Here is a 15,554-nt window from a genome sequence, read left to right as displayed (position 1 = left end):
GTAGACACTGATTCTTTATTATTTTTTTTTTACTATTTTCAACTTTTGAGCGTCAGACGCGAGAAGCGCCATTTCCTCATCGTCATATTTGGCCCAGGCGTTTCAAGCGTTCAAGCGTCTTTGAAGCGTCCACGTTTCTAGCGTCTTTTCCAGGTGTGATCGCCCCCTTAGGAAGAAAGCTATTACAATCAGTTGCAAAGCTTGACCATAAGCAAGAATCCTTACGAATCCAAAAATTTTGTGACAGAGTCATATTTTCTAAGACAAGATTTAGAAATGCCTAATTGTCCTGGCAAAGCCTTTTGGCATGAGTAGCCAGAACATTGTTTGATTGCCTTAGTGGACCAACAAGGGAGAGCCAGACTAAATTGTCCAGCAGTATTGGTATTTAATCAGTGATTACTTTGGCAGGTCCCTTTTAACTCTTTCCTTTTGAGCGTATTCATCAGTCTGACTGACTGCTGGTCTTGCTGAAACCGTTGTTGCTGTTTTGGGTCAACTTACTGCATAGAAGCTGGTTCTCCTCTCAAGTATATCCTACTAAAAATAAACCTAAGCTTCACGCTGGGAGTAAGAAGAGGTCTGCTTTAGCTGATAACACTTTTCTCATGCACTAGACGTATTAGAAGCTTTGATAACTATGTTTTGGCAGGCTGGCCTGTAAAATCCCAACAGCTTCTCACAAGTTTATGGCCTACAGTTGCTGCAAATTTATACCGCATACCTTCTGTTCTCATTATAAAAACCTCAATTAATGAACAACTTTGACCACAACCTACCACCAGAAATGTTTTCCTGTAGATAAAAATAAAAGTCATGTTAACAATTGTGAATAGTGTGCCGTAAACATCTTTATGGCCTCCGGGGTATGTGTGAGAAAAGGTCTCTCTCTACGGAGCGAATTAGTCTAGCTGGGTCCGAGAGCACCTGACAGACAAGCACGTTTTTCAGGAATCTATGTGGAGCTGGTAATCCCGGGTATGGGTACTAAATCTTTTGTTTGCATCTTGATACATTGACAACGAGAGGATAGATACATAATTTGTAAATACATACTGTATGTTCTATAAAAAGTGGTGAATAACATGAGCATGGGTGAACCATGATACATCTGCAAGTCTCAATCCAAATGTCACATTTCAAGTTGTCTCCATACAGTATGTCACTTCCTGTTGAGTTGAAACATATTACTATTTTGGTCACAACAAAAGAAGGGTTAACTTTGTCATGCTAACATCCAGTATAAGAAAAATACATATTTTTAGAGGGTTCTTCAACTAACTCACATATTTGCTCCTGATGTTTGGCTTGGGCATGAAAGGAAACTTAATATCATGGACAACAAGATATTAAAGTGTCTCCTCATTACAGAAGGGTATTACTGGAACACAAACCCAGCATGCACGCCTGCAGTGAATTTCAGTAATGTCTTGTGAGTGCCTTGTCAAGGTGAGTGCCTTGGTTGGAATATTCTGTGTGTGACCTTTGGATGATTAGGAGGGTAAAGCTTGTAACTCTCCCTCAGAATGGTGGACAATAACTGCTGAAGCAGTGGGGGAGACTTTGTTTTGGTTATGCACGGAACACAAAGTACAATATCCAACCCATGTTCCATTTATAGCCTTTGCAAAACCATACCCCCCCCCCTCGAGCAAAAACTGTGTGCACGGCTGCAAACCACCTTTGGAAAGCAGAAGACCCCCTAATTTTCCCCCGGAGAGACCTCATGGCACTGATGATTTCAAATTGATTCCTTCAAAAATTTCTTTTTTTTTCTCTTCTTCTCCTCCTTTCTGCTCCACAAGAGCGTAATCCTCTTAACCAGCACCATATGCCCTGGAAGGCTTTTGGAAAACTGTGGAATTCACTTTTGCCTCTTCAACAATAGCATCTACATCAAAACGCTGAGCTGTGTCAAGTGGGCACAAGTCCTACAGGCTGCCCTGAAGGAACAAAGCATTAAGAGTAATATGAATACTGGTACTGTTACTGTATGACCCTGTCCAGAAACCACCCCACATCCTTACACCTTAAGGCACCTGTGTACATCTGACTACATTCTACTGTACATGGAGAGTTTAAGCAATATGCTAAACATATCAGGTGGCGAGGGAGCAGTCGACCACTGGTCCACTATCCAGTTCACTGTTCAGTTCCTTAAGGTCTATATGAACCTGGATGGTTGGGGTTAGGGCTATAGTTCACTGTTCAGTTCTTTAAGATCTAGCAGAAGAACTTAGTTTAGTGGTGGTTAGGGCTATTATAGTTCACTGTTCAGTTCTTTAAGGTCTAGCAGAATAACTTAGTTTAGTGGTGGTTAGGGCTATTATAGTTCACTGTTCAGCTCTTTAAGGTCTAGCAGAAGAACTTGGTTAGTGGTGGTTAGGGCTATTATAGTTCACTGTTCAGTTCTTTAAGGTCTAGCAGAAGAACCTGGTTAGTGGTGGCTAGGCCATAGTTCACTGTTCAGTTCTTTAAGGTCTAGCAGAAGAACTTGGTTAGTGGTGGTTATGGCTATTATAGTTCACTGTTCAGTTCTTTAAGGTCTAGCAGAATAACTTGGATGGTAGTGGTTAGGGCTACAGTTTCAGTCTGGACGGCATGGAACCTGTCCATTCCACTTCCAAAAAATGCAGCCACCCAAAACATTATTTACCGCTTCAAAGGCAATTATGTAAACCTTTCCCAAAACTTTTCTCTCAGCCTTTCCTCGTTTTTAGATTTTTATCTCCAAAGCTGAGAAGTCGTAGGGAGAAGCAGAGGCGCTGGCCAGGGGTAAACAGAAGCCAAATGTCTGAGGTGGAAACTCAAGATGCATTGACAACCTGCAGAAGGCTACCCCGGGGTGTTGCTGCGATGGCTCCATATCCTTTTACGACTGACGGGACGTGAATATACTCATTCCATGCTGCTTTTAAAGTGCACAGACTCCCAAATGATGACATTCTTTCTAGTTAAAAGTACATTAGTGTCATTGTGTGTATAAAGTGGTGAAACATTAAGCCTCCCATCATGAATTACAGAGCACAAGGGTATATTTTTCACTGACTGCGTTAGTGCTGCTTTCTCATTTTCAAAGCCATTCACAATTTGTCTTTTTAATTCATTGCCCACCTGTAGTCCTGGGAGTATTGCAAATATCTCTGATGGGACACTTTCTGGCAAAGTTATGGTGATAAAACATGAGTTTCAATTGACCAAGATTTTAAAATCTTATCTGACCTGATGATATCTGATCTCAAGAGATACCGCTAATCAAAATGAGTGGATTGAATAACAAATGTGCTCTCTCTCTCTCGCTCTCTCTCAGTCTCTCTCCCCATCTCTCTCTCAATCTCTCCCTCTCTCTCTTCCACTCATGCTCGGCCCCTGCCTCTCGCTTTGACTTCGCATGAATCCTCCTTTTTTTTATACACTCTCCTTATCTCTTCACCTCCCCATCACTTAATTTATTCCTTCCTTCTATCGCGTCCTGCCCCTGACATCATGACCACCTTTCTACTCTAACAGGGAAGGTGGAATTGGAGAGAATAGCTTCCTTTCTCTGGCAACTCCCTGACTTTGTGAAAAGTCAAATCACCTGGTGTGTTTGTCTTTGTCCCATTTTCCATCCCAACTTTCTTGGCACCACAACAAGATACATCCCGCTCGTTTTTATGAGGATACTTTAATTAAATGCCTTATTTGCTAGACACCGAAAGGCAGCGTCCAGTTGCTGTTAATTGGAACGGTTTGCTTGCATACTGGGTTTCATATGTGAAAATAAACATTTTTAACAAGCCTTCATATAAAAAATGGCAAAGCTATTCAGCATAGCTCCAATAAATTAGCATTTAAATTAATTTGAAAATTAAAAGCATGTATGAATGGCGTGTATGGATACTCTAAATAAGCTTCCACCAAATGATTACATTTCTATCCATAATTACTGTGATGAAAGACTTCCAGTTGACTGATTTGTCATATTGGAAAAGGCGTAGTCTATTTAAAAGCATACCACATTCGGATGTTTTGCCAATTACATTAACATGGACCAAAAACCATGACACGGCATCTTTCTTCCCATGTGGTCACAGTTTTGTTTCTCAGAGTAATCCAGCTTCTCAGTCAAAAAGATCCTCAATATGGCAATATTTTATTATTCCATACTGGTATGAGGATCTATATATAACCCTGATATCACCACCATCCCCCAGACACTAACACCAAGGAGCCTATCTGTGGTCTTACTCATTTTGGACTGAGGAGTTGACTATTGCCCTAGTCATTTTGGAGTTACTTTTTCTATTTGTATTATTTAATTCAGGGTCACATTCAACTACAGTCACTCTTCACCATACCACCTGAATCAGCACAATGGTCATCTTTTATTCATCTTTCTATGCCATTCTGATATGAAGAACAGAACTGTCTGAGTTGGTATAGTCTCGCATAGCCAGACCTATCTCCACACTTTGTTTATGCTGTGCCAGCGTTGGAGATATGATGGACTCATTACCATTCGGGGATAGGAGAGGAAAAACACTGTATTTCTTTAAACAATCACAATCGTCTTTAGCGGAGTGATTGCTAGATTGTTGTTGTTTCTCGTAGTGTGGATAGAATCTGATTGGGCCGGGAACCAGATCCAATGCCACTGATTGGGGAGTAATAAATGAATGACAAAGCTTATCCACAAAACCTACATCGGTTGAGAGACTAGAGTTAGTATATTCAGAATAAGAGGTGATTCAGAACATAGTGAGTTACTTACCATTGGTCCAAACTCTCCTGGATCTCCCTGCCAGAAACACAACAAATTAGTACCCAAACACAGAGCTCCAGAACCACTGAACCATCACCCCTTTCAGGATAACATGAAATTCATTGTGTCTATGCAAGCAGACCTCGGGCTATCAGCAATTGGGATGGGAGACGTTTGATTTGTGGCAGTCATACTGTAGATATCAACACACTGTTCAGTTAGACAAGTTCATCAGTTCATCGTAGCAGACTCCTGATGAAAAGGCAACATTTCCCATGTTCTGGCTGTGTTCTCCTCCCTGCTCTGGCGTTCTGACTGCCCTCATGGTGCGCTAGGAACAGCTCTGTATGCTTGCTGCTCTCATGCTGTGTAGTTTCCCTCTACTGTAGAGGCCTATTGTTGAGATGGTTACCCTACTGGGCCATCTGTATCCTTACAACTGTTACTGTTCCACATGCAATGCCCCTCAGAGCCATAATAGAATCATGAGGGGTGCCGAATGTTTTTAATATTTCACTTCTTTCATCAGGGTAGCACAAGTGTTTGAGACAGAGATTTCCAATTTCAAAACTGCTCTGGTGAAGCGAAGCAGTGACATTACTCATTGTTTGCTGTTCATTTTGTAAATTTGTATGACAACGTCTGCAACCCCCCCCCCCCCATCTGGGTGACTCATGCAAGCAGCTACATTAAATCCCGAGTGAGAGCTGCAGAAGAAGTTTTAATCTCTTGGAAAAATTGAACAACCATAACAATCCGGCTCCAACTGAAGAAATGAGCAATAAATAAATAAATAAATCTGAAGACAGTAATTATCTACAATGATCTGTAACTTGGAGCGAAACACATTAACAACACTTAATATTTATTGCACTCCAACTGCTCATTGTGCCAAAAAAACAAAGATCGGTTGGAGGCCTGTGAGGGCTTTACAGCTGAACATAATTGACATGCTTTTATATTTCACCACAAGCTCTTTTTCGAAGGCCGAATGTACATAAATTAGCACAATGCCATTGACAAGCCTGAACACATGGATGAAGTTAGTTTTACAGGAAAGCAATGGATTAAACATAAATATACAGCGAGGCAAATTCTTTGATTTTTTTTTGCAGCTTAGCATCCCCTCATTACCAGGGTAAGAAGTGTAGGTCGTTACCCTGGCTAGGGATAGAGATTGACTGTGCCCTTGATAGAGATACTAAATAATAATAATAATAATAATAATAGACAAAACATAACATAACACCCGGGAGCAGCAGCAGAGAAAGCTCAGTCAAGCTTTGACCTGACAGTTCAGTGGTGGACTGTGTCCCTGATAGATATGGGCTGTTTCCCTGATAGATATGGGCTGTTTCCCTGATAGATATGGGCTGTTTCCCTGATAGAGATGGACTGTGACCCAGATAGAGATGATCTGTGACCCAGATAGAGATGATCTGTGACCCAGATAGAGATGATCTGTGACCCAGATAGAGATGATCTGTGACCCAGATAGAGATGGACTGTGTCCCTGATAGAGATGGACTGTGACCCAGATAGAGATGGACTGTGTCCCTGATAAAGATGGACTGTGACCCAGATAGAGATGGACTGTGTCCCTGATAGAGATGGACTGTGTCCCTGATAGAGATGGACTGTGTCCCTGATAGAGATGATCTGTGACCCAGATAGAGATGGACTGTGTCCCTGATAGAGATGGACTGTGACCCAGATAGAGATGGACTGTGTCCCTGATAAAGATGGACTGTGACCCAGATAGAGATGGACTGTGTCCCTGATAGAGATGGACTGTGTCCCTGATAGAGATGATCTGTGACCCTGACAGAGACGGTCTGTGACCCTGATAGAGATGATCTGTGACCCTGACAGAGACGGTCTGTGACCCTGTGCCCACGCTGATCTCTGAAGAAGCATCTATACAGAGATTTCAGAGATTGGACTGCAAGCCAGGGCTCAGTCCAGACCTCCGGGATCAGGCCCTCCGTACAGTACCTACCGCCAGACCTGGCACGCCCCGGGGCCCATCTTTGCCTGTGTCCCCTGGGGGTCCCCTGGGGCCGGGGGGGCCAGGAGGCCCAGGGAGGCCCGGTGGCCCAGCCTGGCCCTGGTCACCCTGTTGAGCAACGAGAACAGAGTCACATCAGTGCATCAAAACGGTGTCATCGTCCAAGACAAAGCCTACTGTTAACCGTAGAGTCATGGTTCAGTAGAGAGATCCTAGTGAAATGGTTCAGAGGTTGGGTGACTTAGTGAACAAGTATGCAGCTAGCTGTACAGTATGTTGTTGTCTCACAGCAGAGGTTAGCAGCACCAGTATGAGACTGTAGATAGGTTTTTATATTGCTACTCTTCATACAGTACACTGCTCAAATTATGGCCTCAAATTAGCTCTGCTGTGTGTGTTCCTAATCCGAATTTGAGCTCTATAATCTTTATTCAAACAAAGATTTAGAAATGACTCAGTCGGAGATGTTAAATTTGTTGTCTACATGTAGTATAAATCAAATAATATCCACCGAGCTAAATGTCTGAGGAGAATAACATTTCACTTTAAAACAAAGAATGTTTTGTTCAAAAAGGAAAAACTTTTTGGAAGAAGAGGGCTGCTTCTGAGAAGTCTGTCTACGAGCTGGCATGCAAACGGAGGAATGACAAGGAATAAGTCCTCGGGTTAGATGCCTCTCGGGAGGAAAGAGAGAGAGACGAAGAGAGAGAGAGACGAAGAGAGAGAGAGAGAGAGAGAGAGAGAGAGAGATGAGGGAGGACAGCCACTACCTTAATGAGCCGCCTCTTTATGAGTTGCTGGTCAGCAGAAAGAAAGCCATGATTGATCTTAGGGAAGACCATCTGAGCAGGTGTGTAAGGTCAAGAGGTCGACGGTCAAAGGTCAGAAAGGGTGGAGGAGGAGGAGGAGGAGGAGGTCCCAGAGGAAGTGGTGGAAGGAGGAAAAAAAGGCAAAAAAAACAACAACAAATAGATTTGATTAGAGGTTGCTTCACGAGATTTGATTCAAGCGTCTTCACGGTCGAGGGAGAAATCCACAATTTTCCCCCCACAGAGAAGTCTAAGCGGAAATCTGGAGAGCCAGAGAGCCCATAATCAACTCCTCAGGGGTGCTGGTGCACCCACACTGGGCAGCGCGCTGGGGAAAATCGGGAAGCTCTCCTCTGTGAAGGCGCTGTCATTATCAGGCACGGGGCTCAGAGCCAGGTCAGACCCTGAGAGCAGCAGCCCGCTGAGAGAGACATGGCTGACCCCGCTATGGTAAGGTCCCTCGGTAGCCCCGTGCTTATAATTGTGAGTGCGCGTCTGTCGTCGTGTCCACCGGTATTCAGAGGAATCCGTCATAAAATATGATGTGATGACGTGAACGTTTATTTTTATCCATTTATATAAATACAACTCATCGGCCAGGGCATTTAGAGAAGGGGAAGGGAATAGTGCCCTGGACTGGAAGATTTGTGGTGAACCATGGGCACGAGTTTAAAAAACATTTTGCCACTTTGGTTTTATCGTTTAATGTTCCTTTTCCGAAAGTTCCTTCCAATCGTTTTAGCATCAATGGACATAAGCCAGACCATATCTTGGTTAGAACATGTCAGTTCTGGGTTCAATCAACTACACATTACTGGGGTTAAAAAAAACAACTACCTTTGCCTTCAGGAGCTTACTGGCACCTTTTGTGGAACAGGCACCGTAGTTTCCGGAAGGGGGAAGGGGGGAGGGGGGTAATAGCGGGGGTACTGACTGATTGGTCATGATTAATCAGACAGGATTTTGCCTGGCCCTGCTCTGTCATCGGGCCTGGCAGTAAGAGAGTGGGACAGTGATGCATTGGCTCTCAGCGTGCGTTGTCCAGGGGTCTGACCAGGCGGCTAGGCCACACCAACAAACCTTGACAGTCAGGATCTGATTGCTGTGCAAAGCAGCCAGCGTAGGGAGACCAGGCAATCCCTATATGTAGACAGACAGCACAGGGTAGCACAACACAGACACCACATAACTCATCCAGACATCATGTATTCATGTACAGTAAACAAAGATACACGTGACACAGACGTTAGATTCATCTACTGTGAGATCATTGAAGGAGTGTCACTGGACTGACATTTGGAAGCAGTTTGGAGGGCAAAATTCCAAACTGCACGCCTCTTCAAATACCTAGAACATCAAATCTTTCTGTGATTGAATTTAGCCTTTAATAGGTCTGTTTAGTTGCCATTTATTGTTCGTTTGCACTATCTTATTGATTACGCAGGGTGAGGGACCAGCAAAATGCTAACTTTGTTATTTCTCCCTCCTTGCCTGCCTGGGTTCATGTCAATCTAACGTGCTGACATGACAAAGAACACGTTCTGGGGGACTCGGCGTGGAGTCTGAAATACAGCAGGGGGTCACACAGACGCACCCAAGGAAAAAACGTTCCGAAAAACCCTCTGTGGAAATTCAACCAAATAGGCCCATTAAATTAACTTAATGATCGCTGTGATGAACTCTTGAAAAGTAAACAATGGGGATATGACACGGTTCGCTTGTAAAGAGGAGACCATAGTCTACGACTGACCGCTGACACTCATATTCACAGTCATATTTGGTTTTATTTGGTTAAAGGAATTCAAGTGGTCGCATATGGCGTATTAACCATGATTCAGTGATCACATTTTCAACTGGAGAACATTTTGAGACACAGTGTATTGCTGACAGTGGTTTTCAGATTATATGCTGCATTGCGCTGCCCAAGCATTTGAAGGATTTGAGTACCTCATGCTTTTCTACGGGTTTTGAAAGAAAATGCTTCGTGTGCAACAGGGTTGGAGGATGTAACGGCCGGAGGCTTGTGTACTCTCAGATTTGAAACCAGCCACGTGCTGGCGTTTTGTATCACTAATACTTTTTGCTCCACTAACCCTAACCTTAACCACTCTTGTGCCCTAACACTAACCTTCTTTTGTACAGGGTACCACATTTACGTGAACCCCTTTGACATACTGTATACAGCAAGCGAGTGACCCAGCAAGGCTGAGAGGAGTTTACGGTCCCTGTTTTGGGCTAAAATCAGGAACCAATAAGGGAAGCTCACAATATGGCTCTGAAACAGGACATAGGAACACTATTTTCTCCTCAGTGCTCGTGATGTGTGGAATATATGAAATGTGTTAACCCTTTAGTTAGAACCCTCATTGTGTTGATTGTATCCATAAAACCTCAGAAAATGTAGGATCAAATATTGGTAGGAATATCTTTAATGCGCAACCAAACATAATACTGTAGAGCTAGACTCAGCCAATGATTAACTGGGGATCGGCGTTGCTGCATGGCTTTCATTTCCAGCGGGAGCTGTAAGTAAACTTCTGATTAAAGACTTGACTGTAACTGTTTCTTTATGCCGCAAAAGTCCGCCGTCCACTTCAGACCTCTAAGATTCCCCTTGCCGGGACGCAGTATGACCAAGATTAAGATCAAATCTGTCTGAACAAACCGTGCGGTGCCACCCGGGTGCCTTTCCAGGGACCTGGAGGTCATTTCCTTTCTTTCCCATGATGCTTCACTGGGGAGCAGGGAGTAGAAACAGGCCTCTCCGCTTTCATCTCAGTCCTTTTGTCTTAAGAAGAGAGGAAAGATCGGCCTTTTCCCAGCGGACAGCAGAACCAGAACCGCTGCGTTGTGACCGGGGGCCCGACGTGCGAATATTTCCCATCTCTGTTACTCACGACCGCGAAGACATCTTGAAGACAGGAGTGGAACCCGGACACACAAGGGGGGGGGGGGGGGGGGGGGGGCTCTGACGCTGCTGGCGGGCAGCCTGGCACATGCATCGGCTCGCTGGGCTCAAGTCTCTCTGCTTTTACGATCGCTTCGATTAGAAATGTGGGACTAAGGATCGACGCCCCACCGCCACCACCACCGCCCTGTTATGAGATGCCAGTGGTCTGTGCGAGCCCTCGTTGTACAACACCGTCGGACTGTCCCCGGTCTAGCGCCATCCACCTCGCCGACGCTGCCTGTGTCGTTCCAGCTGTGAGTCATCGAAATTTGAGAAAAAGCAACAACAACCTTGACCACCAGATCTGCCCCCCGCCCCCCCAAAAAAGAGGCTCAAAGGTTGGGAGAGGTTAGGAAAGGCTAAACTGATAATCCCCACCAATCACAGATGGAGTTGTTTTATTTCTCTGTCAGGTTTTTTTTTTTTCTTCCAAAATGATCATTATATCTTATACAGAACAGAGTTAGCTAGCAGCTAATTGACATCTGTGATCCACAGAACAGCAAATACACTACATCAAACAGTGCAACACTGAGTCCACATTCGTGACACATTTGTGCTGACTTCAGCCAAAGCTTGAGGCTTCTAAGCTTAAGAGTTCTAAACACCGCAATGCTTCCTGAGTTTATACTGTTTGTGGGTGTGGGAATTCCACTTCCCCACTACTTTATCAGAGAAAGCAGATTGACTGAAGGCTATCTCTCTGAACTGCACTACCCAGACCTCCCTAGTAAATGCTGTAGTTCTATTGGCAGTACCACTGCTGGGATGGGCCAGGCATCCTCTAAGAGGAGGGGGTGTGGGATTACAGTAGGAGTCATTTAAAAAAAAAAAAAAAAAAAATTGAGGAAATCATATTTTTACCTCTGCCCCAGCGACAGCGCAGCGTCCGTTATGGCAGGATTATGCAAAAACTACCTGACCGATTTTCCTGAAACCCGGTGGAGGGGTGTAGCATGGGCCAACTTACAAGCCATTAAATTCTGGAGTGGATCTGAATCATGGGGCGGGTCCACGAGCCGCCCAAACACAGCCGGGCAGGCCAATCACCTCCATTCATTTTTTGGACTAGGATTACACAAGAACTACAGTACCAGACTGCTTTTCATGAAACTCGTGGAATGGTACATGTATATAGTAGGCCAATTTAGAACCCTTTCCAATTCAGGTGCAAACAGAGACACGGAATGTATTCAGAGGCGGAGGTCTGTGCTTTCTGAGCACCATTTCTAGTATTTATGATATGCTGGTAAAGTGATGACATCATTCACTATGGTCATGTCACTTCAGTCACTTCAGTATCTATGCTCAATCACTTCAGTTGTTCCGCTGGCGCCCACTCGGCTAAAATGGAAGTCAAGGGGGCCAGTGAGACACTGGAAAAAGTATGATGAATGTGCTTATCTGAGATGGGAAGCACAGGGTGTAATCTTACCAGTCTCACTATGCTCTCCTGTGAAATGCAGCTATCACAAACCGAATGTTGAAACAAAATTTCCATTTGAAACAGAAGAACTATTTCACATTAAACTTCACTTTCACTTCTGACTACGTCGTAGAGAAGGGGAGGCCCGCTTGAAAAACAACGTCTTCCTGGACCCTTTGACTTCCGTATTAGCCGAACGTGCGCCTGCAGAGCAACAGTAGCTCAATACTAAGGCCATCAGGGAAATGATAGTCCCTGGTTGTCAGGTTCATGTAAACCAGACTGAGAATAGGACCTTATAGTGAACTTTTCCTTTAAGTTGCCCCATCCACAGATCCAATGTCCCTACACATCCACACACACACACACACACACACACACACACACACACACACACACACACACACACACACACACACACACACAAACACCACTCTGTCCCCACCACCAATGGACAGTGGCATTATTCCGCTGGTGTGGATTATTGCTCCAACATGCAGATGGATTCAATGGCTTTTCTAAACGTACGGTCCATTCATAGAAGCCCTCGGGCTTGGCAGCTATCTGGAATCTCATCAGATGTATCTCCAGGCAAATTAATTTGGGGGGTATCTGAGGCAAAACATTTTATGCAAAGAAACCCCATTGTTCATAGAAGTCCATTCAAATCCTGGAAATTGAATAATGGCTTCAACGTTTTTGGGGAAGATTGCAAATTGGTTGAATCCCAAGGTCTTTAGCTCTAAAATACAATGCCTCTGGTCAAAGACAGTGGACCAACAGACAAAGCTGGGCTTACAAAGCATCATATTTAAAGCTGTCTGCGTTGTTTTTTTACTGAAAGACTTTAGAGGAAAGACTTCACGTGCATTCAGAGGGAGTCTACAGTCGGCAGCTGTCACACCTTCCTAAATTATAGCCACAGGCAGTCGCTCAACCTATGTGGCTGGGGTCACATGCAGGGCTAAGTGGTGGCCAAACTGTGTTTGCTCGCGTACACTAGACAATATTTCATTGGCTGCTTGCTTAACCTTTGATCCGGTGACCCTGCCTCAACCCCTAGACTGTTGACTCTGACGTATCTTGGGGGGGGGGGGGGGGGGGGGTCGGAGGGGGCGGAGGACGGCAGGGCTTGTCTGTAAAGAACCCTCGTGGGGGGTCCTGAACCGATGACCAGAGGACAGATCTTACACAAGCCCCGGTCACAGGTTCAAACGTAATCCACTAAACCACGGCCCTACGCGCGCAGAGGAAGAGTTGCGCGCGCACACACACACACACACACACACACACACACACACACACACACACACACACACACACACACACACACACACACATATGTGCATTGACAGTATCACAATGCAGGTTTAAATTTCAGGTCATTAGTCTATTAGTGAAGCTTCTCACATGAGGTTAAACCATGGATGTATTAATAGAACTGGATAGGGTCACTCCATTCACTGACTGCTCGGAAAAGTGAAGCCCTATTGAACCGCGCCATCTTTGAAAAAACCTGGTCAAAGGTATCAATGACGCGTTCGTGTAGTCCATGAACAGATTGCGTTCATGGCTCTCCCCGTTCTGAGTTAGAACAGCGGCTTGCTTATTTATTTACTTTCGTCAAATATAGCCGTTCATTCTGTTCACAACAACGCGATGGGCAGCCAGGCGAAATAGCTTCAGGGGACCTGGTCCCAGGCAAGTTGAACAGCTGTCCACCCAGAGACGGGATCTCTCGTCTCGCATGAAGTTCGCGGCTAACCCGCCGAGCTTGAAACAGAATGAATACCACCTATTAGCAAACAAAACATGTTCAGTCACAATTATACTGTTAAAACTAAGATGCCTGGATAAAAAAATATGTTTTCCAACGGATATATTTGACGAAAGTAGATTAATAAGCAAGCCGCTTTTCATTGCTAACTCAGAGCGGGGAGAGCCATGAACGCGCGTTTTTATTTCACATGAACGCAATCTTTTCGTGGACTACAAGAACGCGCCATTGATACCTTTGACTGCGCATGTCAAAGGTATCAGTGACGCGTTTTTTTCAAAGATGGCGCGGTTCAATAGGGCTTCACTTTAGATTTCGAATCCTGGGGGCCTGGGTTTAACCCAGCCTTAAATGGAGTCAAGGGGAGGCATCACTTCTCCAATTACACTCACTAAGCCAATATCCATATTACAGTTTAAATACATTTACTTGCTAATCTAATGGGCCAAGTCAATATGTAATTTTAGTGGGCAATTTGATTACTGGTGCCGGTGACCTATTCTGACTCCCAAGTCCTTCCCATGCATGTGATGCGTGTGTGTTTATTTGTGTGCGTGTGTGTCTCTAGACGTGAGTGTGTGTGTATGCGTGTGTGTCTTGGGGGAATACTGTTTCATATTTATTAATGAAACAATCACATTGCAGCAGGTCAATGTTTAAAAACAGAACTAATTGAGTCTTCTCGACAGATGGAGGCAACTGGAACGTGCCTGTCATCTGTTCGGGGTTTCCTGACAGATATATGGTTTCATGGTGGACGATTTCACTTCCAAGGTTTCCACCCCCCTTGTTTTCCATTTACGCTGGTCGTTATCAATCAGCCCAGATTGCTGTACTTTTTAGGCAACGTTTGGCATACCCAGTCACCGTTGACATTCAGCTGATGATGTATCCCTTTAAGTGCCAGCCATGTTTATGTGTAGCTACTGAATGGTAGTTTAAGTTAACCAATGTAGGCCAACTTCAGCCTCAGGCCTTGTTTGTATGTCTGTACTTGTACGAGGTCTTCTTGGAGATTACTGATTGGATTTCCAAGGGGGATAGATATACTGTAGTCGTCTATTGACCTGTGATGTAATGATCTGGGTTTGAGGTGAACTTGTGCTGTTTGTGTGGGCGCCGGTACAGTGCTGAGATCAGATATGATGAAGGGGGACGGCCGGTGGCCTGCTTCTGTTCTGTCTCCCCCCCCGTAACCACTGTTTACCACCTGGTCTGTCTCAAGGAAGTCTATTAAAAGCACCGCGATCCCCACGGTCTGCCCTCAGCCGTGATGGATACAGGGAAAAAGCGCTGAGGAGCCAGGAGTGTGTGTGTGTGTGTGCGTTCGTGTGTGTGTGTATGTTTGTGTCTGTGTGTGTGTGAGTGTGCGTGTGTTTGTGTGTGTGTGTGTGCGCTTGTTTGTGTGTGTGTGCGTGTGTGTGTGTGTGCTTGCCGAAACTGGAATAGGACCCAGTTAATGCAACCATCTTCAAACAAGCCTGCTTAATATACTGTAGTCTGCATCCCTCAGGCGAAGCAATGCATTCCCATTATCATTTAGAGGGTCCACTTCTATGGAAATGTCAAACAACCGATCTGGAAAAGATTAATGTCTCTAAAAGTGGCTCAATGTGTTTTCAAGTGAGTCACGAACAATTACTGAGAAGGAGATAATGATGAGGGCTTGATTGTGGTGCCAATCCTGAAGATACACGAATGTTTTCCACATAAATGCCACTCCTACTTTGGAAGGTAGAAATAGTATCAACAAGTAACAATGTAAAAATTAAAATAAAAGACTTTACAATTTTTGCCCACCAAGTAGGATTTCCACACATTGCTTCTCTGAGGTATTTGC

At 44.6% G+C, this 15,554-nt stretch overlaps 1 protein-coding gene across 1 annotated transcript in view; it reads right to left on the bottom strand.

Moving 5' to 3' along the window:
- The window catches only part of LOC311320420 (uncharacterized protein), a gene marked incomplete at its 5' end in the record, with an annotated part of 161,291 nt that overhangs the window by 39,678 nt on the left and 106,059 nt on the right, over nt 1-15,554 (bottom strand). The window contains 4 exons of the mRNA XM_084452154.1: nt 4,754-4,780; nt 6,735-6,860; nt 7,523-7,594; nt 8,642-8,701. Of these exons, the coding sequence (XP_084308280.1) occupies nt 4,754-4,780; nt 6,735-6,860; nt 7,523-7,594; nt 8,642-8,701 (285 nt within the window). The remainder of the gene's footprint in view (nt 1-4,753; nt 4,781-6,734; nt 6,861-7,522; nt 7,595-8,641; nt 8,702-15,554) is intronic.

Source organism: Borostomias antarcticus (genome assembly GCF_949987555.1).
Source record: "Borostomias antarcticus genome assembly, chromosome: 17".
Taxonomy (NCBI): Eukaryota; Metazoa; Chordata; class Actinopteri; order Stomiiformes; family Stomiidae; genus Borostomias; species Borostomias antarcticus.
The sequence above is the reverse complement of the archived record's forward strand: the minus strand, read 5'-3'. Positions and strand labels throughout refer to the sequence as shown.